This window comes from Excalfactoria chinensis, chromosome 12 (genome assembly GCF_039878825.1).
Source record: "Excalfactoria chinensis isolate bCotChi1 chromosome 12, bCotChi1.hap2, whole genome shotgun sequence".
NCBI classification, from domain to species: Eukaryota; Metazoa; Chordata; class Aves; order Galliformes; family Phasianidae; genus Excalfactoria; species Excalfactoria chinensis.
This window is the reverse complement of record NC_092836.1, coordinates 4,997,786-5,024,567: the sequence shown is the minus strand read 5'-3', so window position 1 is coordinate 5,024,567 and position 26,782 is coordinate 4,997,786. Positions and strand designations below refer to the sequence as shown.

The window sequence follows — 26,782 nt, the reverse complement described above, 5'->3', positions numbered from 1 at the left end:
CATGCCAAAAAGCCTGGCTCTTTCCTTCTTCCCTCCCTTAACATTTCTAACATAACTGACTCTCACATTTTCACCCTGCAGATCCACCCAAGGACCTAACAGAGCCTGCATGGAGGCAGTGAAAGCCCAGCTGATTTATGAGGACAAAGTATTGAAAGTTGAAAACCATCTCAGCATTTACAAGCCAAATGGATTTCTTATTTGCACTCTGACTGTTTACCAGATGACAACAGTGGCTTTACTGTGTGAAAGAGAGCATTCTGCGGAAATAACACCCCTGGTTTTTGACAGCTGAAAAGAAAAATGAAGAAAAATGGTTCCTTTGCTAACGTTTCTGAGATTACAAAGTACAAACAACAGTATAAGTTTGGATCTACAATTTACTTTATACCATTTAAAGTATATATATAGAAATATATATATATTAATATATGATATTTTGAAATAAAAGCCTCACTCTTCAAGAAATTAAATAGTACCACACTTTGCTGCAGCTGCTGTAATTTTTTTTTTTCTTTACTGTAATGGTCTGGAAGATCCCTACCTGTTTCAGAGAGAAATGTGGCAGTGAAGAGGCAAAGCAAACCTGCTGCGGTACAAGGACGCCTAAGAGTTACATGGATCCTACTGATATGGCATCCAGAGCTTCCCGTTCCCTTCGGCAGAATTTTGAGGGCATTTCATTGTTTCACTTTGTGTTCTGGAGGCTTTTCCCCTTGTGCAATACTAGCATGCTGGCTTTGCTTCATAAACATACTTGATACTCAATTGATATATAACGATGATAATTCTATCCTCTTCCAAGAAAATATTTTTAGAGCTGTTAGATATTCCGTGGAGAAGAAATGGACAACTGCTGAGTGAAGTACAGTATGTATTAAAAGTATATTTGGCAGAGTTTGGTAGACTGTGAGCTCCCTTCTTATTAAAGATGTACCGTATGTACAATGTCTTCAGACTTTGTATAGCTCGTAGAGACTACAGTAAAGTCCCAGTAACCAACTCCAAAGCTTTCCGTTGTTGGCTCACTAATTATTTGAAACAACAACAAAGCTCCTTCTTTCTAGACTAACACGGGAGAGGGCTTTTGCATATGGTTTCTTTTCTTAAGGCCCAATTTGCAGTTGGGCTGAGATGAGATGCTCTTCAGCAGGGATGTGTCGGCAGAGCCATTTGCCTCCTAGCAGTGAATGGTCTGAGTTCATATTTCTAGCTCAGCTATTGCTGTTCACTGTTCAGCCTGGCCCTTGCATTACTGAGGAAAGATCAGATCCGAGGGTTCAAACGCTCAAGCCTAGATCACATTGCCAGGCACTTTTGTGAGCAGTTCAGTTAGTTTCAGGGGGTTATTCATGTGGAAAGCATCCTGCTGTCACGCATAAGTCTGCACAGCCCACCCTTCAGCACACCTGATGCTACCAAATCAAAGAGGAATTTAGAAGTGTAGAACTCATTTTATCCAGTCCAGGTTGATTTCTTTAATATTTCCAATTTCCTTTCACCCTGCTCACCTGTCTCTCACAGGACCCTTTTGGCCATGCTAATCACTTTTAATCCAATGGAAAAGAAGTGCTGCACTTTCTAACCCAGAGTTGGTCAAAATTCTCCAACTAACTTTCTTTCTCCTTCAGGGCAACCACTTCAGTCCCTGATGTTCCAAGCAGCAGAAATTTGTCACTGTAATTACACTGTGCATTAAAGCAGCTACATGACATGTCACGCAAAACTCCATGCAGGCTTCCCATGCTGGTCTCTGCCTAATGCTCACAGTGGAAACTGGAGACACCTCTTCCAAGTTAGTTCTATTATTTCCCTTTTAAAAACAGATCAGAATGGAAAGGACCAGAAGATTTTTTTTCTTTAAACAGAAGCACTAAATAGGAGCACAAGGCTCACAAGCAGACACACTGGTGGTCCCGCTGAGTAGGCTGTGCATGTCTGGCCACAGATATCACCTAAACCACAGAAGATCCCTGTGCCTTAGGCTGTTCTAGACATGGTCTGCCATGGACATATGTCCCTAGTCCCATCCTCTTAGTTTGGCAGGGACCACTGCACTCCCCATCACCCACAGACAGAGGTGTTCCCAAAATGAGCTCTTTGCACCAACTCCAAGTTTAACTGGCACAGATAAGAGGAAACTCTTCCCAAATAAATCCTTAGCATTCCCCATTTTTCTTAAAACAGCACTTAAAAAATAAAAGAACGAACAAGATAGGACTCTCTAGAGTGAGGAAACACTTGATGCACTAAGAGAGAGATGTTGCTACAAAGATCAGGGGGGATTAAAACATAGGAGAGGTTACCAGTGGGATCAGAGGCGCACCTAGCTAAATAGCCATTCAAAATCCCAATGGCAGGCTGTAGAAAACAGCAGAAATTGATCCTAAGTTTCCTTGCTCCCAGTCTAGTGATGATCTAAAACCTGACTCACACAACAAACTAGCCCATGGCTTCTTGCACCTTTTGCCACATTCCAAGGTGCCACCACTGAGCAGCATTTACTCCACAGTAGCACATCTGATGTGGCTCACTATGCAAGCAAACAACACTTATGTCTGTGTCTATGAAATATACCTGTTAAGACTGGGAAATATTAGACTTGCTAAAATATAAGAAGGAAATGTTGTCATTTCCACAGCAAAGTTTCTTAAAAGATGTTTACGAATCCTTACTTTGCCAGTGGGCAGCCTCAAATATCACCACACCAAATTCCATAAACATCTGCATGACTTTGAAGTTCCTGCAAAATCTGCTCATGAGGCGCAGCACTCAGAAACAGCATTTAATTGTTTTAATTATAATGTTTTAAAGGGGAATTAAGATCTTCGCAAAAATAACGGCTAATAAAACATGAAGTCAAATTAAGAGCTGGATGTAGCTAACAGTCATTGTTCCCGTGAACCAAATTGTAAACAGAAATAAAAATCTCCAGCCAGCCTGAAGTCATGATGATCATGTATCTCAGTGCTATGAGCAGCAATGCAGCGCATGGAGGGAAGATGTCAGAGCTGTCTTTTCACCTAGGCAACCCTGTGTGTGTCAGCAGTGGAGTGGAAGGGTCCCCCAGCCTTGTGCAGGAGAGTCTGCATAGTGTGAAAGGTTATTTAACATTCTCTACCGTTGAAGTAAAGTTCTTTGTTTTGGGCTGAAGATGAAACAGAGGGATAACAAGGGAAAAAGAAATAATTGTAAATGCCTCAAAGATAAATTAAGTTATATCAGTGTTTCTTCTTCAGATGTGTGGAAGCAAGTTATTTAAAGCTGAAGTGTCCCAGCTGAAAAAATACTGAAAAACAAAGTAGTTACCACTGGCCTATTGATTCAGAGAATCTAGATTACATGTTTCTGTCCAAAAGTCTCTAGTAATAAAGAGCTCAGTGTGGTATGATTTGATATTGTCTTGAATGTGCTTCATGCTGTATTTAAAGAAAAATGTTCCATGGAAAAATCCAGTGCTATGGCCAGTGACTTTGAATAGGATGACGTGCGCCAAAACCTGACCTTACACATAGAAAGACCTGTGGAAAAAAACACTGAAGGTGACTGATGCGGTTTATGATGAGTGATGTGCCTATCAGACCTATTGATCCACCATTAACAGAGCATGCAGGTACTTGCAGTGGTGTATTGCTTGTATATTTTCCTATTCTGAAATGATTCCTTATGTTTCAAGCTCTCCATGCTTGCCATCAGTATGGCATTTCTCATGGTCACTTTGTCAGAGTAAAGCAGTGCTTTTCTGATTCACTGTATGGTCTAAATATAATTACAGATGACAGAGAAGCTCTGGAGGAGATAAAGCTACCTTGGCTTGGAAAGCAGATCCATCTCATCTGAAGGTGGCAGTCTTTGTCTCTTTTTAGTGGCAGGATGAATGCTGTGTCCTAATACAAGCTCCTTTTGTATCACTGTCTCATTCACATCCCAGCACGTAGGGCTTAGAGCTTGCCTGAAAAAGAAATGGGTCATGAGCCTTTGGTATTCTGCTTTTTTTTTTGTCAGAGAAAGATAGAAATACATTTCACAAATGATCTTTCAGGTAGACAGAAGGGGAGAACAGGGCAGTTGGTTTAAGGCTGTCAACACTTTTTCTAGCTCACCAGTTTGAATTCAGATCATAGTCCTGACACATATTTATGGTTTCTTGTCTGAAATACTCACACAGTCAAAACACTTAACTGCAAGTATTTATACTTATATAAAAACTGCCGCTGAGGAAAAGCAACTGAATCCTCTGCTCTGCAGCTAGGGAACCAAGCCTCAGAAGACTTGAGACCTGCTCAAGTTACACTAATTTGCAGAGCCAGCAGTAGAATCAAGGACTCCCAAGTTCTAGGTCAGCACCACAGATGGTTCATCTAAAGGTCACGTCAGTGTGACCACACTGACAGTAGACCCCATCTTTCATCCTGGGACATGGAAAGCAGAATCAAAATGCCTGCAGCCAAGTGTGGACAATAGCATGCAAGTGTCAACTGGGTAAAGCTTGCCTCCTGCTTCTAATAAGATCTGTAAACTACTGATGCATAGAAGACCACCACTAGACCTGGTCCAATATCTGCTACCACAGGGACAGTGACACAGTCCCATCCTGGCACAGACTCAGAGCAAGAAACATTGAGATGATGACAATTATTGCTCCTGAACAGAAGCTACTCAGATCAGAGTAAAGATGAGAAAAGACACAGAATCTGGTTTCGCTCAACACATTTGCATTGTAAGTACCCAAGTGCAGCCAGAAGTCCTACTTTTGGAAGGCCACCATTATTCAGAAATGTTCGGCTGATAGAATAACTTTGTTGTCTTGGAGCAGAGAAAGCACACATTCCCTGACATCAGAAAGTGCCTGAAGCAGCCATCAGGCGACACAATGAACTTGAATTCAGCAGAAGAACATGAACACCACTGCTACAGGAGAGGATACTACAGAGTAACTAAGGAGAGGAAAAAATGTCAGTACTTTCAAAAAGCATTCACCTGTTGGAACATTTGGAAGATCTTTGGGGGAAAAACAAACAAAAAAAACACATTACTGTTGCTTGACAAGTGCTCCTATTTCTGGAGTACAGCGGCCTTTCCCATATCTGTCTGGATATGACATCTTTTCATCTAACGTTCATTGTGAGCTTACTTCCATTTTTCCACCGTGCAGCAATGCCATCAAATCTGTCTGACCAGAAACAACACACATGTTGAAGCATCAGGTTAGCAACCCGATTCCAATTACTTCTCATCTGCTTTCTTTGTCAGATGGCTGTCCTTGATTCAGTTAGAAATGAGAGCCAGAGGCCCACCTAGATGTGAAGTAAACTACCCATAACCTAAAATATTGCTGAGGGGGAATATGCAATTTCTTCTTCCCACCCGCCATTCCTCTTCATTTCCTATTTCATTTCATTTTCATTTCTTCTCATCCTCTCTTTTCACACCACCTAATTATTTTCATCCATCTCTATTAGTCCTTTATCATCAGTACTACCCCACAAACTAACCAAAAGCAGCTGCACTGTCAAGACCCAATTCAGAGAGCTGTTCCCCCAGCAGCAGTGATTTATGTGATCATCTTTCTTTTCCTTTTTCTTGTGTACTTCGGAAGACGAGAGCCTGACCTCGCTGCTGCTGCCGTGCCAGCAGCTCCAATATTTGCACTGCACACACCAGCAATCCTCAGCTCAAGGCCACAGGGTCCACCTCAGCTGTGTCCTCCTGTATACCAAGCAGCTGCTGCCGATTCTTTGTTTGCAGCAGAGGACTAAATTGCCAGCTCCTTCACCTGTCCCCTTTGTTGCATCACCTACAGTCGTTTACACCCTGACCAGCACCAACAACTCAGCATGCTGATCACTGTGGGGCTGCCATTTCTTTATGCCTCCTCAATAAGAAAATTTATCACTACTGGTTTGTTTGGACTGTTCTAAGGGGACAGCCTTAGTTGCTATTAAATGCTCAATTTGGGATCCAAGCACAGGGATGCTCTTTTTTTTTTTTTGTCTGGGCTTTCTTCCCCAGCCACTCTTTCAGATTCTTTTTCTTTCTAAAAGACAATCCAGCCAGATTTGCAGAGGAGACAAGTGAAGCCCCAATATCAGCTCACCCACACCAGCGTGAAACAGAGCAGCAGTTAGGAAATGCTACGCGTTGAAGGCAATAGTCCGTGTCCTTCCTCTCCTTCAAATAATCTTTCCTGAAAGTATCTCTGAGACAATACTCTAACCTTCAAACAACTCTGCATTCTGAAGAACCTCAGTACTAAATTAATGCTGAATATCAGCTAGAAATCCTTAAGGACAAAATGGACTTGGCTCTTGGTGAGTTCAAACCTATGGTCAAATCTTCCATTAGTTTTCTCCCGGAGCAGTAACTGATGGGTCACCCTGAGACTTGTTAAAATCTCTGTAATGAATGGAAGCAGGGAAGGAGACCTCTCAGAGACATCTCTGCCTCTCTCAGTGCTACCTCCAGACACCCTCCAGCCTTTCTTCATCTGCCAATGGCAAGTCCAACATTTACAACATTTAGCACCAAGTACCTGCTACCAAAGGACTGCACTGGATCCACTGTAATCAGGTTTGTTTCTCCATCCGCTTTTTCTGATCTAAGTCTAGCCTGAATTTGATTGATGTATGTGTGATAATTGCACTTAGGGCTTCGCCACAGAGTACAAGAATCTAAATAAAGCTTTTCTCCAGAAGAAGGCATGCAACCTTGTTATAACTTCCTGCTTTTTTATCAGAGAGTGGGATGTATCTTCAAAGCTGCTCGAGAGGAACGATCAGGTGGGGATGCTTTTCCTTAAGCAGCTTGGTGATTTTCCTCCATTCATCTCGGCCACCAGACTCTCAAAGACATAAAAAACTAAGCAGCACCTGCTAGTGCAACAAGAAAAAGAACATCTCACAGTCTGCATGTATGCCTTGAAGAGCTGGCTTTAATGAATGCTTCATTCATGTTGCTTCATTTTCTTCTGACCTTGACTCCTAAGAACTGGCAGGCTCAAAACAGCACCAAACAGCAACTACATAGGAAAAAAGGTGGATAAAACAAGTCACCTTAATTGGTAAACCCTTACAACTCTTTCTTGTGAGCTAATGCAGGATGATTTAAAAAAAAAACAAGGCAGGGGTCAAGGGCAGAAAACTCCAGTACCTGAAGCCCTAAAAGTGTTACATGCCTAGACTGGCCTTTCCCGCCCATCTGTGCTGAAATGTGATTATTACAAGAATTTCACATTCTCTGTAACTTTTCTATTCCCTCAGCAGCTGATTTCTGAATATTTTTATACACCTATCTCCTTTCCAGCCCATTTTTTGCTCTGCTTTTGTTGTAGGTAGCAAAAAATGATATTCTGCTTACACAAAAGCCTATTCTTTTACTTGACATACAAAACAAGGCAGATGATAAGAGCCCACTGGTTTTATTCAGCAAAACTAATCTCATCACTTGCTGCACAGTGGGCTTATAATGAGTATTCCACTCTACCCTCATAACTGAAAAACCTTTTTTTAGATCCCATCTTTTCCCTCTTTATGTCAGATAACTTTGATTTGTTTACAGCTCCAGCCTCTGCAACCCTTTTCTAATTCTTTGATTTGAGAAGATGGAAAAATCACTCCAAACTGGCAGGCCCAAACTTACCATTTTCATCTGCAGATCTTGTGTCTGTGTACCCCCGTTTCCCCTTTGGAATGCTCTCCCAAGAAGAATTTTGTTCCATGTTTACCATCCCCGGGAAACACAGAACGAAACAGCCAACCCTGAACTCATAGTCCAGACACTCACATATTTTACAAGTTGAAATACATCTTAGGTGGTTTAATATTTACTGTTAGTATTCTTACTTTTATCCCTCACCTCAGCTGAAGGCACAGCAGAACTTAACCAACTCAAATACACCCGTTTCCCCTCAAAAGAGGATTTGGCCCACAGTATTTTCTTCTTTATGGTGTTGCTTTTCAGCTCCACTCTTGAGTTAAAAGTGCCTTTTTTCCCCAGTAATTATTTGTATTCCAGTTGTTAAGACTGCCTGTTATATATGATCTATGAGACATTTGAGTTAGGGGCAAACCTCAAGAGCTCTCAAATCTGCCACATCTTTTCTCAACATCAGCGCTTCAATAGTGCCTCTAATAGAATCCTACAAAAACACTTACACATCTCCTACCCCATTACATCCCTTTTTCCATCACAGAATAAAGCTGCACGGAAAAAAAAATACAGATAACAGAATTTCTTATAGTCATTGTTGTTCAAGATTTATGGGCAAAACAATGTATATCAGCCCAAAGCTTTAAAAGGAGCTTAGCACATCTTTGTAATTGATTACTAGTCCTTACAGTCCTTCCTTCTCACACCAACCTGGACACTGTATTAACTCCACTATGAAGCACCTCCTATTGGTACGCCATTCATAGCCTTGACACAAGCAAAAGAGACCCAAAAGCCAACTACACCTCACAAAGCACACGTAGCCCCAGTCCACACACTGATGCCTTCAGCTTACATTTTTCCTCTGCTGCTCTCATGCTCCCAGCAGAATCTGATTGGAATAGCTATGGGATACATGTTCTCCATATATTGCTGTGAGGCATGAAAGTTACCCGTGCCTGAATAATTAAAGTACTGAACTCTACCAAAAGTCTGTCTATTGCTTGCTTTATTTCTCATTAACCTGCAGTAGCCCTGTGTAAACTGATCTAATTAGCGCTTTTTTATTAGCAGCAGTTCAGGATAGAAGAACTGAAGAATATAAGTTCACAACAAGCAAAGTTATCGATCAGGATTATATCACTTTGCAAGTCAAAACCAAAGTCTGCATAATGAGGATTGCTAGGAACATATTGTCTATTATATAGGCAAATTATTTGCTTATCACTGATTGACCTCATCTTTCTCAGGCCCTTTCTCACAGACAGAGACACCCAGAATCAGGATTTCTGAGCACATACAAGCCTAACATTAAGTTAAATGAAAACTGAAGAACTGACCTGAAAGCAAAGATTACCAACCTTAACTTTCAATTTATCGGAACCTTGCCATGATTGAAAAGCTGCCTGCTCTGCTGAAATACAGAAGGTTTTCACCCACAGCTCTTGATTCTTCTGCACTGCTCTACAACACACAGGCTGAAATGAGTATAAAACCCACACAAAATACCCTCCTTGCCTCAGTAGTAGTATTCCTCACCTGTTGCCAGCAAGATTCACAACACAGGTGAGCCACTCAAGCATGACCCAACATCCAGCACTGTGAATGATAATGACTATTTGGTTTCAAGTTTGTGTAACATAGAGGTAAAAATATACTCACAAGAGGAACAAATTGGTATCAAAACTGGTGTGTGGACAGCTGAAGATCTACATCTCACAGATGATTTACAAGTAAAGAGAGCATATACAAGGGCTATGCTGATCATTTCTTTAGGATTTCGAGAAATGAGCAACTTTAGCTTTACAAGCTTCATGGTTGCTTGATCTCACTACGGTAAACAGCTCCATATTTTTCCTTTTCATGTTTTATCCTGAAGCAACAGAGCATTACATTAATTGACTTGTCTTATTAATTCAATAAGCTGCTTCCAAGATGAAATGCTTAGCTATGCCTGCTTGTTTTTGGCACTTTTTGGTTGTTGGAAGAAAAGCTTTAAGGCTAGAATTGCTCTGATGTTTTCTACAGTTCACTGAATAATTTTATGCACTACTGAAGATTTGCCACATTTGGAATTACCGCAAACTGCTACTTTTTCATCATATTATAACTTAATTCACACTTTTAGTACGATAAGAAAACATTTAACAGTTTGCACATTAGAGAAGTGTATTTGTTCAGCAATACAGTTGTGGTTAAGAATTCATTATAGGTCACTCCTTTCTAGGACTTATAATTTGGATATAAGATGCATTTATAAGATTAAAGATGACGTAGAAGCCACTCCATTCAAATGAATTATATGCAAGAAAATTCAGGGAGAATAAAATTGACCTTGCTTTAAATGTATAGCAAACATTATTTACTGAAAACTTGAATAAGATGATGGAGAATTTCTTTTCTTTTACGATTACAGCAACTTACTGCAGGGGAATGTATTTTAAAGTGTAACAAACTTACATCCCTACAAAGATTTCCTTTATTTCTTAAGGGCAGATCCTTATGTAACTATGTGGATTTCTTACATTTCAACTTCTATAGGAAATATGAGCTTGAAATTTGCCTTTCAACTGGTAAAACAAACAAACAAACAAGAACAAAAAACCACAACTGATTATTATCTGTTTATTTTTGGCTGTGAAGTGGGTGAAGGCAAAGTTTATCTTGTACTGAGCTTGTTCTGTATCAAGAAGGTTGTACTAGTGTTGTCAGTGCTTTGAGAACTTCACTTCTCTGCTCCAAGGCCGATGTCTGGCCCAGCCTGAGTTGCTCCAGGGAGCAAAGGCAAGACACAAATGGACTGAAAATCAGAAAGCTACACAAAAAAAGTTGCCTGTCGCTGGGTAATCAGATCAGTTCCTATGGCTCCTGATTAATATGTCTACAAAACTGTCCTTCCCACCTTCCTTCCTCTGCAGCAAGCTGTGAGTCTGGCAGCTTTATGCCCAGAGGGGGGGGAGGGGGGGTCCTGGTGTGGGTTGGCACAGTGGGTGGATGGAAAGCTTCCTCTTGCCACAGAGATGGTTACAATCGCTGCTTCAGTAAAACCAATCTGGTGGTCTCTGGGCTTTGTGTCAAAATGCTGACTCCACCATCAGTGAGGTCTTATTTTTAAATGAAGGTTATTGATCAGGTTGCTGGACTTGAGAAAAGAAATCAAAACATAATTTATAGTTCAGAGTGACCCATAAGCTTTTTGCACTACAATTAATACCCACAGTTGTGGTAATGCAGCTGGACATGCTGCAATAGATCTTTCCCAGCAACGTTTTACCCTTACAGCCACCACATCTAACTCTTCATTATGTCTCCCCATACTCCTTGCATTCTAAAATTATTATAGTGAGCAAAGCTCAGTGCACTGTTTAAAAGAGGAAGGAACATCTGGTAAACGGAGACTGCTGGGACTCCACGGACAGATAAAGTCGTAGCATTTTTCTTCTGTATATGGAAATGCATTGTAAATGAAAGCTATGAATCCTATGGAAAGGCACAGGTCAGAAAGGAGGTGGGGAAGGGACATCACCATGGCAAGGTCAAAATCAGTGCAGTGTAGCATAAAGTCACAGCAATTGTATGTACTTGGTCAGGATGGTTTGCAGCTGATATCCTCTAAAACCTGACAAAACATCTGCTTAGAAAAATACTCTGTTCCTCCTCACACCTTTTTTGTTGTAAGAAATGCAAGATAATATTGAAATCTCAGTGCAGGGCTGCCTGATATGGAGCTGCTGCCTGCTGATCCACCTTATTGTTTTTTTTTCCTCAGACAAGGAACAAGTTGTGCAGTAGGCCATCTGCCGTGAAACACAAATGTCTTGTAACAGCAATGAGCCGAGAGGCACAAACCACTCAGCCTGAGGGGAAGATGTTTCAGCAGGGTAAGCAGCAGGGAAGGCCTCGCAGGGATGAGGTGATGCTCTCTCTCAGCTTCGGCTGCCTCTGCAAACCAGGCTGTTCCCTGCAGCATGCTCAGGCTGAGGCTTCCTGCTGCTTCACCTCGACTACCAAACCCCATGAAAATCCCTATTATTCTGCATGCATCTGTACCTCAGGAACTACCCTGACATACCTTACAAGCACAGCCCAAACGTCAAATGGGATTAATAGGAACCAGTAGGACAATAGAAACTGTTTATGCTGAAACAGAACTAATAACAAAAGACAAGCAGCATTCAGCACGATCTAGGGTTAGCTCAGGTCACAGCAGCTGTGTAGTGTCATTTTAAAACCCTAAAGGGGAAAATTTCACAAAATCTCTTCCAGAAATATCCCTGCTCTTGCTATTGGTTTCAAGAAGAAGCAGCAGAATCACAGCACCTTTGTCCTGTTATACTACAAATGGCACTAAGCATACGAGAAAAGTGAGTGCTAATTGTTTATAAGGTGATGGGTAATATCCCCAGCTGGCTATGAAGGAAGAGACTGAAAGGAAATAAACAATCCTTTGGATTTCTCCTTTCAAGGTATTGTTTAAACAAAGGCAGGAATGAAAGCAGTAGCAGGAGTGAATCTGCAGATGGTTCTGATGCCACAGAGCATTCATCTTAAAGCCCACAAAAATGTGACAATGTTCTGTTCCCCAAGGTGTTTAAATACAGCTTGGTGACTGTTTAGAGATAAGGCAATAACTGCATAGCAGATCATACCTCTTTTTTAGTGCAGCACTATAGGGGTATGGCCATGGGGCTGATGGGCTCCAGGGAAGGTATATGGACATAAGAAGTGCCCACCTCACCACCCACTGTGCAAATTTCCCTTGAAAAATCAGGCTTCCACCACTCGTGGAGTACCCTAGCCCTAATTCTAAAGGATGCGGTGTGCATCTCTACATTGGCAGCATCTCCCACTGATATGGTAACCCATAGCCATGTCCCCATCAGCCTTCTTCCCTCCAAACGCAGTGGTCCCATCCTAGACCTTCAAATTAGTGCTGTGTCTGAATATTCCTGTTTCAGGTTACAGTCCCAGAGCCCACCTGAGGATGTTCCTCACTTTTGCAGCCACATATTTCTCAGCTTCTGCCCCAGGTCAGGAGACCTTCTGCTGCTCTGGAGAAGACATTGTATGTTCCCCACATACAGGTCTGTGACTCCATTCAACAAAGCAGGGCTCAGAGCAGCTGAGAAGAAATGAAGGCAACAACATCCCATATCTGAGCAAAACACACCTTCTAGTTCAGGGCAGTCTGACATTAGTTTTGTACAAGCTGAGGGCTGCAAAGGACAGTGCAGAATCACTCTGACAGTTCCCTTATATGCGATTATCTGATGCAGTTGATATTAATCGATGCCCAAGGGCAGAGTGACTGGTATTAACCCAGAAAACCTCTCGATGCCATGAAAAATAAGTCCATCCTTGGTGTACTCCTAGCAGAAGAAAATAAAGCTGGAAACAAAGTGTTTAAAAACCTGCATTTGTCAGACTGATCCTGCTTAATTAAACAGGAAATTGCAGGGCAACTAAATCAATCTTTACAAAGAAAAGCTGTTTGTCTGTTTACTGAAGAGGAATTTGTGGTGATTTATCTTAAAGAACTTAATTGCCTAATGATTAATACTGACCAGAGACAGTCAAAGGGAGGAAATGCAAAGCAGGAGAGATGACTTTGTGCATATTTGAAGCACGGCAGAAGTATATGCCACTGCCACAGTTAAAGACTCCATGCGCTAGTCAGAAACAAGTCTTGTTTACCTAAAAACAAACAGGAATTAATACTTGAGGGATACTTGGCCTTCTGATAAATCCATCATCTTGCTTAAAAGGACAGCCTGTTCTTTACAAAACAAGATCATGGTCTTTTTGCAGACGTTCATCTCAAGATATTCTCAGAAATACAGATCAGTGGTGACAGGCTAGACAAATGAGCATGTCAGGGTTATTTTTTCATTATAATTATTTATTTATGTGTGAAGTTTTCCAGCCTGACAAAAGCAGTAGGAGTAGACACTGGAATGATTTGATTGTCCAGAGAACAGCTAGATCCTGGGCAGCTTCTCACACAGCTGCTTTCTTTTACTACTAATACAGCACAGCTTTCCACTTTAGAGATCCTCAGCACCTCATGAGGTGTCATTATAACTTGCAGTCCTACAGAACCATACAGGGTTCTGACTTGGTATAGAAGTGCCTTTACAGGAAGCCCTGAGTGTTCCCTGTGTATTTCCAGGAAAAAACATGTAAATTTCTCAGGAGAGAAACGAACGTGGAGTTCCCTTTCTTCCTAGGCTGAGCAGTTAGGCTCTGTGTTGCTTATTCCCTTTTTATGACCCCATTGATTTTCTGTCTTAACTCCCCAGCAGGAGGCTGAGCACCCAAGTGAGCACCACAGTGGAGCAACGTAGCATATGCCTGCAGCATACATCTGCAATATCTCCCTAGGATTTGTGCCCAAACCCTGCCCTGACTTCTAGACCCCTGCAGTGGAGGCAGGAACTGATCACAGCCTAGCTGCACCCCAGTGCAAAACTTCAAGCACTAAATACTCCTTTCCCTTCCAAAGGATGTCTGTTCATGGCTTTACAGGAGATAAATTAGATTTGCTGCTCACAGCTGATGGTTAGCAGGGCTAAGAAATGTGGATTTCTCACCCAGACAATAACAGATAGATAGCATGAATGCAGAGTGCTGGTAGGTTGGCCAGACATCCCTCCTACTTCTAGGATTTAATTTGCCCATTTATCAAAGCAATATCCTTGAATTAAAAAATAGGCAGTAGAAGCTGAATTTTGAGTGAAATCTGTCAGAAAGGACTCAAAGAAAGGGCAAAGTTGAGCAGGTGGGGTTATCGTGGAGCTTTCCTCTCCACCTACAGCATGGGCACAGTGGGCTTCACTGGCTCAGAAGAGCAGCCCAGCATGCAGCTGTGCTTCCTGAAAGCCGCTGGGAATAAGGCTTTGCTCACCTGCCTGCACGTAATGCAGACTGAAAGCACACAACTGCTCTGCTGTGGGACTGACTGAACGACCCGGGGTTTGATGAATTGTGATTCAATTCAACAGCTCCTGACAAGGTCAGAGGCAGCATCCTCTGCAGCCACAGAGAGGAATGCCATTGCTGTCCCTCTACCTGCACCAAGTGGATTAGCAAATGGAAACAACTCTTATGCACTGCTAACTGGCAAAGGTGAGGTTAAGACTGTAACTTTTTAAAGACCTGTAGATTTTTTTATTATTTATGGTAGGTACAGAAAATGCAGGCTGAGGTCTTGTAAAAACATGTGAGAAAGCTGTCACAAAAACCTCATGTTTTAAGCAAATGAGGATCACTTGCTGCTACTCTAAGTTGGCTTGCACTGAGCTGAAATTCTGAAAGACTCCCTCTGAAGGAGGTGTCCTAAATTCAGCCAGCATAGGAACACTGCACTGGTACTACAAGTATTCCTCTATTTTTCTGTTGTAGCTGAAATGAAGCAACACAGTACTTGTTCTCCAGCTCAGTCACATTTCATCCGCACCTCCTGCATGAAAGTTCTGATCCTGAGAGTTAATACTCCTTCCTTGGGAAAGCACTTTACCAGCATTTCAGCCCCTTACATTAAAGGGAACATTATACTTCCAGCAACACATTCTTACCCTATGGATAGCTGGAATAATACAAGTGTATAGTTGTAATTACAGAGTAAATAGCCAGAGAATATCTAAGAAAGGACTCACCAGTGCTGAGGCTTTCAGTTGAGATGAATGCTCTCCACAAAGGAACAGTCTCCAGAGAGATACTTCCTTAGTGGTGGTCAGCCCTTAAATAGGGATCTAGGGGGGTTGGAGTCAAGCTCCACCATTTCTGGTAGCACAGCTGAATTACCTTCACCTGTGCTCCCACAGCTGACTCATCGCTTGCCTCAGATGGTTAATCAGAGGTTCAGGCTGTGATCAACAGTTTCCCTTACACCCTATTCCCTCTAAACGACTCTAGGAAAAATCTGCTCTTTGTTTTACCCCGTAACTTCTCTGTGCCCTTGTGACCTAAAACCTTGCTTCTTATAAGGCAGATTCACAGTTCAGAGCATCTTTCTCCATAATTTAGAAGTGGTCATAAAGCACAACACAAGCATATCTGTTCCTTTTCCATACATCATTTACTGATTATTTATAGGCAGCATCATAACTACTTGTTTAATGAGTGTTTTCATTACTATGCCCCCATATGAAATCACTCTGCTAGTCTAATATCCACAGATTGCAGTGTGAATTCCCTATTAAGCCCTAACCTTTGTAATTACTCGATCCTAAATATTCTCATTTCTTCCTCTGTAGGTTCCAGAAATATCTGGCACACGAGGATTCCACAGCCACCCTCATCGATCCCCTGCCACCACTTAATTGAATTATAACACCATAAATAATCTGGAGGGTATCTCTGAGGTACCCCATAAAATTTTCAGGGATGCTGCCTGGCAGGTGACCTATTTGGAGAGCTGCAGACAGGTTTCTTGGGATTTTCTTCAAACTCATTATCTCAGTACTTCTTGATGGGTCTTAAGCATTAACCATTAAAAAAAGAAAAAAAAACACAAAAGTATTAAACTATTTAATTTCTGTACAGTTAGTCCCAAACCAAACTCCCAAGGAGGAGAGATATTGATCAGATAAACTGCAGGAACTGAAAGCTCCAAGACAGCAAAGCTTTTTCAGATGTGGATCTGAATTTTGCAGCTGGAGACCATCTCCTGACAGTGAATGGATTAAGGAGATTGTTCAGGGAGCCAAATGAAGATGCACTTATTGCCAAGTACCTTCTGGCATCCAGACATAATCTCCTGAAAAAGATTTTCACCACAAAGAGGTGCTTCACATATGCATCCAGAAACACAATTGCTTATCTGAATTAAAAATTCCAGGGCATTAAGGCTAATCTATTGGCAGCGCTGGACCTGCACTTCAGATAGACGGAGTGCTTGTGCTGTATTGTAGTCCTGCATCCACTCAGCAGAAGGCATTCAGAGAACTGCTCTTTGCTTGCCCAGCTGTAGAGTGCATGCCTGCCCTGCTTGGGGAACAATAGATGAGAGTGGAGCAGACTGTATGCCAGCCACATGCCGAGTATTTGTATGCTATTGTATTAAGCAGAGCTCTGCAAAACACATGCAGTCTCCTGAGGGGTGAGAGCTGAGCCTTGTCCTCACCCACCTTCAATTAAGTGGCACTGTGCATGGAGTGCCAGCACCACCACCAAAGTCCAGTGCTGTCAGTGCGGGTGGTGGCAGCAGGTTCCCAGGAGCCAACTGCTAACACTAAGAAAACAAATGCAGCAAAACCCAAAACAACTCTCCAAGCCCAAATTTCTGATTAAATACCACTGAAGGTTCTCATGCAAGCCATCCCACACCAAGGCACGAGGGAGATGTGCAGAGCACCGGGAGGCCCCAGTTGGAGTGTGGCTGTGTGTACTCTGCCTTCAACCAGGAGAAGGGAAGAAGAGTTCCCACAGGAATAACTACGACTGGACGAGGCAACCAAACTCAGGACTGGTTAGAAGAAAACAGAGCCTACAGTGACAATACCTATCATTCACCCCGATTCCAAACTCATGGATTCCTACTTGTCTTTAAATTTCTGCAAAGTCTCCACTGAAACTTTATCACTAGGACACCCAAAGTGTTCATCCACCATAAGACTGTGGAATCATTTGAGTTGGAAGGGATCTTCAATGATCATCTAGTCCAACTCCCCTTTGACAAACAGCTACCTCAGGTTGCCACAGCCTGGTCCAGCCTGACCTTGGTTGTCTCTGGGGACAGAGCATCCACCGCCTCTCTGGGCAACCTGTTCTGCCATGCACGGAGCCCCCATCCAGCCATCAAAAGCCAAACTCAGGGCCAAACTACATGCCTCATTGCCAGCTGCAGATGCAGCTCATCATTTTCAGTTCCAGATATATTTCTGTTGTAATGTAGGACAGAGTGAACAGTGATTTAAGCTTGTTAACTGATTCCAGTCTGCTTTATCTACCCCAGCGTTGCAATTTCAGGTGCCTAGTTAACCTCTATACCATGGCAGGGTTTGTAGCAGACAAAATCTTTCTTTCCAAAGCCTCAGCAGCTCCTGGCACATGACAGGGGCTCATTATAGGACTGACCTACACAGAGAGAAGATGTCTCCAAGTAAAAATTCCACCTATTCAATTATCTCCCCCTTTCTCCCCCCTGCACCAAGCCATGAAGCAGGAGGGTGCAGGGAGATGCACAGTGCTCTGGGTACCTCACTGTTTTTGGAGACATCTGAATGTGCTCAGCACCTCCTCAGGGTAGTGAAGTCCCATTGCTGCCTCTGTGTTCTGCATCACCAAATTCCCAGTAGCAATTGGGTCAGCACCATCTGTCCCATGAAGGAGACTATAAACTAGGTTACGAGTGGAAAAAGAAAATACCATCACCCTATTAAAGAAAGTAAGTAAACATCCTCCACCAAGTGATTGATGCGTTAGAAAGTCACACAGCCTAATGAAGAGCACTATGAGCTGCTGGCATTATTATATTTGCCGTGACCTTAAAAAAAGAATAGCTCCAGTGGTCTCCAGAGTAGAGCAGTGTATGTTCTTGGATTTCTAATACTAGAGGGAGCACAAAATCCAGCACTGATTAAAATCATAGAAGCTATTTCTTCTACACTGTGGAAGGGGTGAGAATGGATTGTATTACAGGCGTTTTGACAGAAAAAATATTTGCTTTCTCAGTGGGAGATATAATGTGTCAGTCATCTAGTCAAATAGCAGACAGGTTCACTTCCACTCTAATGCAGTTTCAGCAAAGTCTGGTTTTACTCTATTGCATGTTGCACAGTACGTGAGCCTGAGCCCTGTGCAAACATGCCCAAGAAGTTCCTTTGTAGTCCTCCTGGTGCCAGTGAAATTGGCTGCCCAGGTGAGAGGCATGGGAGCAGAGATGTGCCACGGAACTGCAGTGAGCAAGGTTGCCATGCTGCAGCTGCATCACCTGCAGAGCTGTGGACCAGTAAGGGCTGCAGAGGACACTGTGTGTTTTCCACTTTCTGCCAGTTACCCTCTCCACTCTGTCCCAAACAGCAGAAATGAGGGTGATAAGAGCCTCACATAACACCAACTCTCAGACTGCACCAGTCAAACTACCTGACATATATCTCAGAAATACAAGCAGAGGTTTTTTGTGACTCAGCACTCCATAAACAGTGTCCACAAAGCCATCACATCAGGTCACCTCCCTGGTCTAAGAACATTCAGTAGCAGGATTGTAACGAAAATAAACCAGCTTCAGAGAAAGCAGTGAATTCCAATTGCATTTTCATTTCTGTACAGAGGCTGATGGTGAGTTTTGTTCCATCTAACACAGCATTCAACAATATGTGACTAATTACACCAGAAAACAAAGTAACGTGAATACATTTCCAACTTCATTGGCTTCCAGTTGGAATTTTATTAAACAAAAAATGGAAATAAAAATGAGGTCTGTCTCTTTGAGATTGAAGTAGAAGATTTAAACACATATTTTCAGACTTTATACCATTCTTTCATATTTAATCTTTCTTTCTCAGGTGCAGTTGTGAGCCTTCAAGTGAACAGAATGCCTTGTGCTTAAGACAGTTGTTTATTTTGGAAATAATATGGGAAGATTTCAGAGAAGAGAAAGTGAAGTTTCACTTGCCTTGAGAGAACATGAGGAGAGGAATACAATGCTTTAATTAAACACGTTTATAGAACAGAGTCTGGCAGAGAGTATTTCTCCGGTTGTTGAGAAAACAATGGCATTCTCCCCTCTTTTGTTATACTACCTAGGAAAATGAATCATTTCCTTTATCCGTTGTTTTAATAAAATGTTGATATTTTTATCAATACAAAACGTCAGATCAAACCGCGTAGCTATTTGCTTTGGAGTAATCATAATATTACCCACAGCTGTATTCAAAGAACATAATAGTGTTAACTATAATTAGATTATTTTTCCAGAGAGTTGGAGCGATTCATTGCAGTAGCAGAGGTTTTCATAAAGAGCTGCTTTGCTGAAAACCTCAAATACCTCTACACAAAATGGACTTGGAGAATTCACTTCCCTTTGTGCCTGGGTTTTATTTATTCTCCTTTTTTTTTGCTTTGCTAATGCATGGATTCTAATTATCACATTGTAATGATATAATAGATGATTTAATAGTCAAACGTGGTCTCAGAGTAGTGCATTAGCTTATCCCACTCTGCTCTGAACCTCCTGGCTCTACAGCACATAGCGCAACAACTCTTGAATACCACCATTACCTTCTATGTGGCCAACGTGCATTTCCTCCAGAGAAGATTTCCTTTCCACACCACACTCAGCGTCATTCCCAACACCGTTCCAAGCAGAATTCAGGACAGGTGTTTCACTGCTACCCTCCAAACAGATGGCACAACACTCTTGCTCAAATTGCTATCTGTTAGCACAACAATACAGGGTTAAAAGCACTGAATCTGACATTTCAAGGCTGTATCTTCCTGCCTCAAAACAGGCAGGCTATCACAAGAAATCATATCACTGATGTTATCAGTTATTTCTAAGCAAGCAGGTATCATGGCTTAAATCACTTATACTTCAGAAGGTCTCCTCAGTGTTTGTTGTCTTTTTTCACACCTGAGGTCTGTGTCCTAGTGGATTTTTCATGGATGACTCATCTGGCATCTAAAGCAGAGACTGAAGCCCTTATTGACCTGTTTGGTAGGAAGTCAGTGCTGATCATCATCGTATCTGACAAGTTTCAAGGAATCCCAGATAAATGGATGTTGATAAACTACTTGCTGTTATACATCTGGCACTTTTGGATGTACAGGATTTATAGCAGCTGTTTCACCTTCAGTTTCTTGGAAATTAAAAGAAACTTAGGAAATCTTGAAATACAAGGTAACTACAACTGCAATTTAAAAGATGCTGCACAGTAGAATGGCCATTTTGCTATGGATGTGATACCCTTTTTGGGAACCATATTGGCTTCCAGTCATAAATACCTTTTCATTTCCTAGGATGTACGCTAAGTGCTAGTTAAATAAACTGCTCTGCTAATCAATATAGTTCTGTACTGTTGGTCTGGAGAGAATGAAATAAATGCTGGTGTGCTCCTTTCCATGTCTTCCTGGATGTTTTGTTGAATCAAACAATTTTTAGTACTAACCTTGGTCTCAAAATCAATTTCTTTTCAGTTCTGCTGGGTTCCTGTGTGTTTTCACGCTCTGTGAGCAGTGAAAGGATCAAGTTCACATCTTAACGTTTGAAGGAAGGGAATCTTAAGCACCAGCTAGTGAGCCATAGGGTTCCTCATCCAGATAGGAAGAACAGAGCAGTTCCTAAGAGTTCCTGAGAGTAATCAGATACTTTCAGTCAGACCAGAGGATAAAACTGTGCCTAATTAATTTTGGAGACTCATCAACACATGGTGCAGCCTTGGCCTTCAGCAACATAATAGTAGCCCTGTAAGGTCTGCAGGGAAAAGCCCCTACCAGGCTGTTAGGAATCACCATCACACACCAACTATTAAGAGACCTTTCAATCTCTCTTCAATAAATTGATAACAAGTATATTTATTAATGTTCCTTGTTTTGGAAGAGTCTCTACTGGCTTACTGTCGTGCGACTTTCCAGAAATGACCTCTCTCATCTCAGAGGAACCTGACATGAAAACCAATGGAATGGCACTGATCAGAAGAATGCCAATTTATTGAATTATATGGTTGATTTTTATCCACAAACTGAATTGTTGTTGGAAGTCTTCCATTCAAAATGGACATAGCCCAAATTATCTTACCTTGCAAGACTTCTATCCAAATTTCTGTGGCTTTGGCTGTAGGAACATATTTGTTTCAGAGAGAGCCAAGTAGGATCCATAGCAAAGCTACTGCTGGCTGCAAGTGCGATTTTGTGTATCAGCACTGAGGCTTCACAGACAGTAGCACTGGCTGTGGAAATCACATTATTAACTCCAACTAAACAGAGCTTAAGCCATTACAAAGTCAGTGGGAGGTTCTAATTGACCTTTGTGGGCTTTGGATCAAGTCCCAGGAAGAATATGACTGAACTGGGCAGCGTTATTGCAACACGCTGTTCCTAGAAGACTGCTTTGCCCATGAGAACACTGAGGTTAGTGGACAGTATTCTTACAGAGAGCTTGTGCTACTAAGGGATGTTGGTTGGTTTTTGAGGGTAATTTCATGTTGGCTGCTCTAGACAAGTGCTGGATAAAGAGCAGCCTGGTTTAGTTCAGTGTTCCTTTCCCTGCAATATACTCCTCCCAAGATGTTACTAAGCACATTTCTCACAATCGCTTCTTTCCCTTAAGGTTTGTAGGTAGGGTTTCAGGAGAATGGAGACCTGGGGGCTGGTTTTTGGGCTCCTCACTGCCCTGCCAATGCAAAGCATGATGACATATTATTAACAGAAACTGCCACCCTAACCTTGAGACTACTGTTTCTTTTGGAGAAAAGGAATAAATACACTGAATACATAAACATGAACCTTGGCTTCCTTTTTCCAGACATGTTATTATACTGGTAAAAATTGTTTTAGGGGCACCAGAATCTCTCACTCCTAATACTACACAGAAATGGGAAGGAAGGCAGGGTCCAAAGCATGCCATTAAATGTCTGTCATGATTACTTGTTGTTAGAAGGGAGCTGCAGCTATGCTAATTCCATGTGCTCACTACAAAGAACCCTGTAATTGGGACAAGGCAGTTGCAAAGCTTCCCACAGCTGGCAGGAATTGTGACTGTTCACTTTGGTTTTAATCATGGCTTTTAAAGCAGATCAGTAACAGCAACAATTAGCCTTTTAGATGGGTCTCAGAAATTACCATTTTTAAAATATGGTGACTCTGCAGGCACAAAACCAAAAAGCTCTGAGCTCTGCATAAAACAAGCAGCCAAACGCTCTGGGCTTGTTTGTCACCAGCATGGTTTCTCCTTTGTTTCTGCTGAACTGTGATTCTGAAAAGCAGACAGGAGCTTGCACAGTCAAAAGGAAATATCCTTACTCACTTCCCTTTCCTCTCAAAACCTACCCTCCGAAACAGCTTTATCTCTGAAGAACTAACTGCCTGACATTCCAGCTATGTAAGGAGGCACAACCATGAGGCTATGCAGAATAGACTGCTGGTTCGATGTCACCAGAATGACTTTGAACCTTCCCTCACTGGACAAGTCTGAAAGACAGCCATTTGGGATGCAGAAACGGTGGAGAATGAATCAGAGGGGAATATTCAGCCCAGAAGAGGATCTGTGAGGGCACTATCCCCTGGGAGAAGGCAAAAAGCAATGCAACAGTAATAAAATCCTCACCAGAGCAGATGTCACCATCACAGGTCGCAGATGAGTGGATCCTTTGCAGCATCTCCAAGCATTACAGTGAGGTCTCAGCCTGGCTCCCAGAGCTGGCTGGAGCTTGATCTGCTCAGACCTGTCTCTGCTTGGCCACTTGGAAATTTTTGCCTGTGCAGCAAGGTTATTCAGTGACCGAACAGCTTTTATGCAGCCTCTCTTTTATCCACGTAAGTCCTGGTGTACAAATACCTATTTTAAAACTCTCTTGCTCCTCTGTGTGGCATTACCCATGCTTCATCCCTTCTAGGAGAGTTTGCCAGCACAGCAACACAAAGGAGCTTTTTCAAGTACAGATCTGGCCTTTGTGCCTCAGGGCTTAATTCTCTGATGCTAGGACTTCTTTGTACGGCTCTGCCTTACAGTCTTTAAAGTACAAGTGTAAGTGCACTTCGGTGGATCTACGTGTCAGCTGGTAACAGGACGTTTCTTGCCTACCTCAAAGAGTGGGTAGGAACCAGCACCTCCACCAGGCTTTGATTTCTCTCAAAAAAGCACTTACATTGACACTCATTTCTCAGTCTGATTGAAGCCTGCTGCAAATCCCACGTGTGAGCTTCAGGGTATGGCGTCCCTGCCAGGCTGTCGTGCCAGCTGCTGTCCAACATCTTGAGTTTCCAGGCTTATTTTCCTGTCCCAACTGTGCACGTGCCCCAGGCTGCAGAGAGCTGGGATTCCTGGTTGGGACTGAAGGCTACCAGTCTTCACAAACAGTTCATTAGTTCAGCTGGCACTGCACTTATACACCAACAACAGCTGTAACGTGATTGGCATGGATATATAAACAACATACCTGCACATAGAAGTAGCATCAGAGCATGGCAGCATCGATTTAGAAAACACCACTGGCTTTAGTGCTATAGGCATTGCATCCTAAGGAGCCATTTCAGATGGTTTCCTCAGATACCTGTGCTACTATCACACCTGGGTGCCCTTGTTTGTAGTACTGCTCCTGCTGACAACAACACAGATGATAACTTATTTTAAATCTCTCTCTCATTAGAGGATTTAGAAATAAAATTTAGTAATGGAATATTTCTGTCTGTGGAGAGTAGAACATTATCTACTATGTGATGTCAACATTATCCTATACATAATGTCTTTCTTCTAAAAAACCAAAAAACCATATACACTGGATAACTTTTGCCAGCAAATGCAACTAGGAAATAGTGACATGATACAATCTATATAAACAACAAGTGCTCCATATCTAGATGTTCCAATCACAAATGATACTGACATTTCCCTGCTTCATTTCTGTTACAAAACTGTTGGGAAATTTAGAAACTCGTTTTTTTCAACGTCACAATTTGTCTTTCTCTTTGTGCTCTGTAGAACTAGGAAGGAAAGAGCAGAAGCCATAATTAGAGGGGTTTCCTAAGAAGCAAAGGAAAATCAGCTTTATGGAGCAATCCTGCATGAGTAACGATATGGGAAGTTTAGGTTGAACATGTCATCCCAATGGGCTGCATGTACACATGGACAGAAGTGCAGAGTTCCTATTTTTTTTAATTCAAGCCTATCATTCACTGCGCATGTTCAATCAAATGGCATTGAAAGGTGGAAGTGCAGATTTTGTCCATGACAACTGATAAAGGGTTTAATACCACCCTGGGAAGCTGCAATAGGAATTGGCCGGAATATAAACCTTCTATTTCCTGAGGCCATATTTTGCTTTTAAAATGTGAAGAGGTTTTTGTTGTGTTTTTATTTGTTTGTTTTCTGTGAGTTTTCATTTTTTTTTCTGCTGTAAATATGGTGAATACAGAGCCAAAGCCATCATTAGGGCTTGTATGTTCCAAGCTTTATGTTACTTCACTTGGCTACCTCAAAATCTGCACATAACAGGCACAGCAGGAGTCTGATAAACCAAATGCTTTTTCAATGTGGTTACTAGTTTAACACAGGGCTTTCATTCTATTCCTACCTTCTGAAGTTATTCTTTGAGGCAATGTGCATTAATAATAAACCAAGAAATATTTCATCTAATCAGGACGTGGCAAGGAGGAATGCTATTACAATAACCACAAACAATTCCTATTATAAATAGCCATGGCTTCATATAGGAAAGCAAAGGAAATGTGTTTTTTTCAGACACTAAAATGGTCAGTATTGCCATTCCATAACTTCCAAAAGCATATTCCTTTTCATTTCTACAATAATTGGCAGTAAACTGGAGCACAAATGACTTAGTGCTTGCATTAGGCTTACAGAGCTGACCTCCTTTCTCCATACTCACCATTCTCCAAAGGTTACATTTGAGTCAAATGTCCTCTTTGTTGCTTAGTATTTCACCTTATGTTTTCCTCCGTTTCCAATGGTATCTCTTAGAAACGCAAGCACTGAGCATTAATGGAAATGTTCTAATAGAAAACTCAAGAGAACTCTATTAGTAAGAGCAGAGCCCTGTTCGAAGCTGGATGACTCTGATGGATCTGATGTGTTGAACTTGCTCACAATGTATGAAGTGGTCATTGTAGCCTTGATTTTCTCTTTCATGACATACAGTAAAACTCAGCTATATTCAGAATTTCTGTCCTTGGGAAAATAGCAAGCTGTTGCCTTCCTTCCCATCCCAAAATGGGACAGGAGAAATCCTGAGAGAGGGGGATAGAAACTGTTTCCATGCTTTGAAGAATGTTAGTACAGAGACATGTAACCTTGTGGATGTCCTTTAGGCTGTAACAATCCCAAGCAGGTTTTATCATGTTTCAGGTTTTATACATAACTCTTCTCTAAACTTCTGAAAGTTATTTCCTCCCTTTCCCCATTCACCCCCCAAAAAAGTATTATTTTTAATGACTGATTAAAATTTCAACAGCTTGTGAAAAATTCAAGGAAAGCCATCCCTTATAATGAAACTTTTAATTGATATCTGCTTAAATATGTTATCAGGTTCTTATTGAAATTCTATTTTTGCTAAGCATTTTTATTAAAAAAATTCAGGGTTTCATTAAAAGAAATGTGACAGATCTGAATGCATTGAGATGAAAACTAGTTTGCTTAATGAATTGTATGGCATTTGAGCTAATCTCGTTGTCTGCCACTGTATCTGATAATGCTATATATATAAGGAGCTACTCAGATCTACGGCAATATAACACTTGACATCACTATTTTTGCAATTGCTCTATTAGTGAGCATTGCAGCTGAATTTCCTGATGTCCCAGAATGAGGTTTATGGATTTGCACATAGGGATACGACAGATGATACTATCAAATATTCCAGCCTGCCCATGAGTGTATCTTTTCCTGGAGAGCCATGCTGGATAATGTTATCAACTCTGAAGCAAAACTGAGAGTTGTCCTAGCCTGGTTGCCAAAGCTTCTTTATTCCTGGAGAGCATCTCACTTGGTGGCTGAATGAAAGTAAAACAGAAAAATAACGGGGGAAGAAAAAAAAAAGAAGAGACAATGTCTATTTCTGCCTAAGATGCTCTGTAAGTTCTAGACGGTGTCCTGCTAATTGCAAAAAACATGACTCATTCGAGTCCTAAATCAGCATTTCTTGAGGCAGCAGAAACAGTCTTTTAAATTCATTGAGGTAAGACTGCTTTATTATACCACTGGAAAAACTGCTTCCCAACAGCAGCTCCCCATTTCACACAGCTATCTGCCAAGATTTGATAAGACAAATAGGGAGGTTGGGGAGGAAAAGAGGAAAATGATGAAAGAAAACTTTGCTGCAAATTAGATACAAAATGGTTTTAAGCTATCTTGTTTCAAGTGTCTTTCACCTCCTCCACATCCTTCAGTCACATCCAGGAGGGCTGGATTACGCTGAGGAGATCAACCCAGGCTCATCCCTTATTCAGGCAATCTCTAAACAGC

General features: G+C 41.7%; 1 protein-coding gene and 1 long non-coding RNA gene across 5 annotated transcripts in view; one reads left to right on the top strand and one right to left on the bottom strand.

The window, feature by feature from the left end:
- TAFA1 (TAFA chemokine like family member 1) overlaps positions 1-3,396 on the top strand; it is a 199,702-nt gene extending 196,306 nt beyond the window's left edge. For all 4 annotated transcript variants that reach the window (XM_072347063.1, XM_072347064.1, XM_072347061.1 and 1 more), the window contains one exon: positions 82-3,396. In XM_072347063.1, the coding sequence (XP_072203164.1) occupies positions 82-99 (18 nt within the window). In that variant the 3' untranslated portion in view covers positions 100-3,396. The remainder of the gene's footprint in view (positions 1-81) is intronic.
- On the bottom strand, positions 3,389-15,348 carry LOC140257630 (uncharacterized). Its single transcript, XR_011905089.1, has 3 exons — positions 15,303-15,348; positions 3,809-3,952; positions 3,389-3,521 (listed from the first exon to the last, which is right to left on the bottom strand). It is a non-coding gene; the product is annotated as an uncharacterized lncRNA (long non-coding RNA).
- Positions 15,349-26,782: the final 11,434 nt, after the last annotated feature.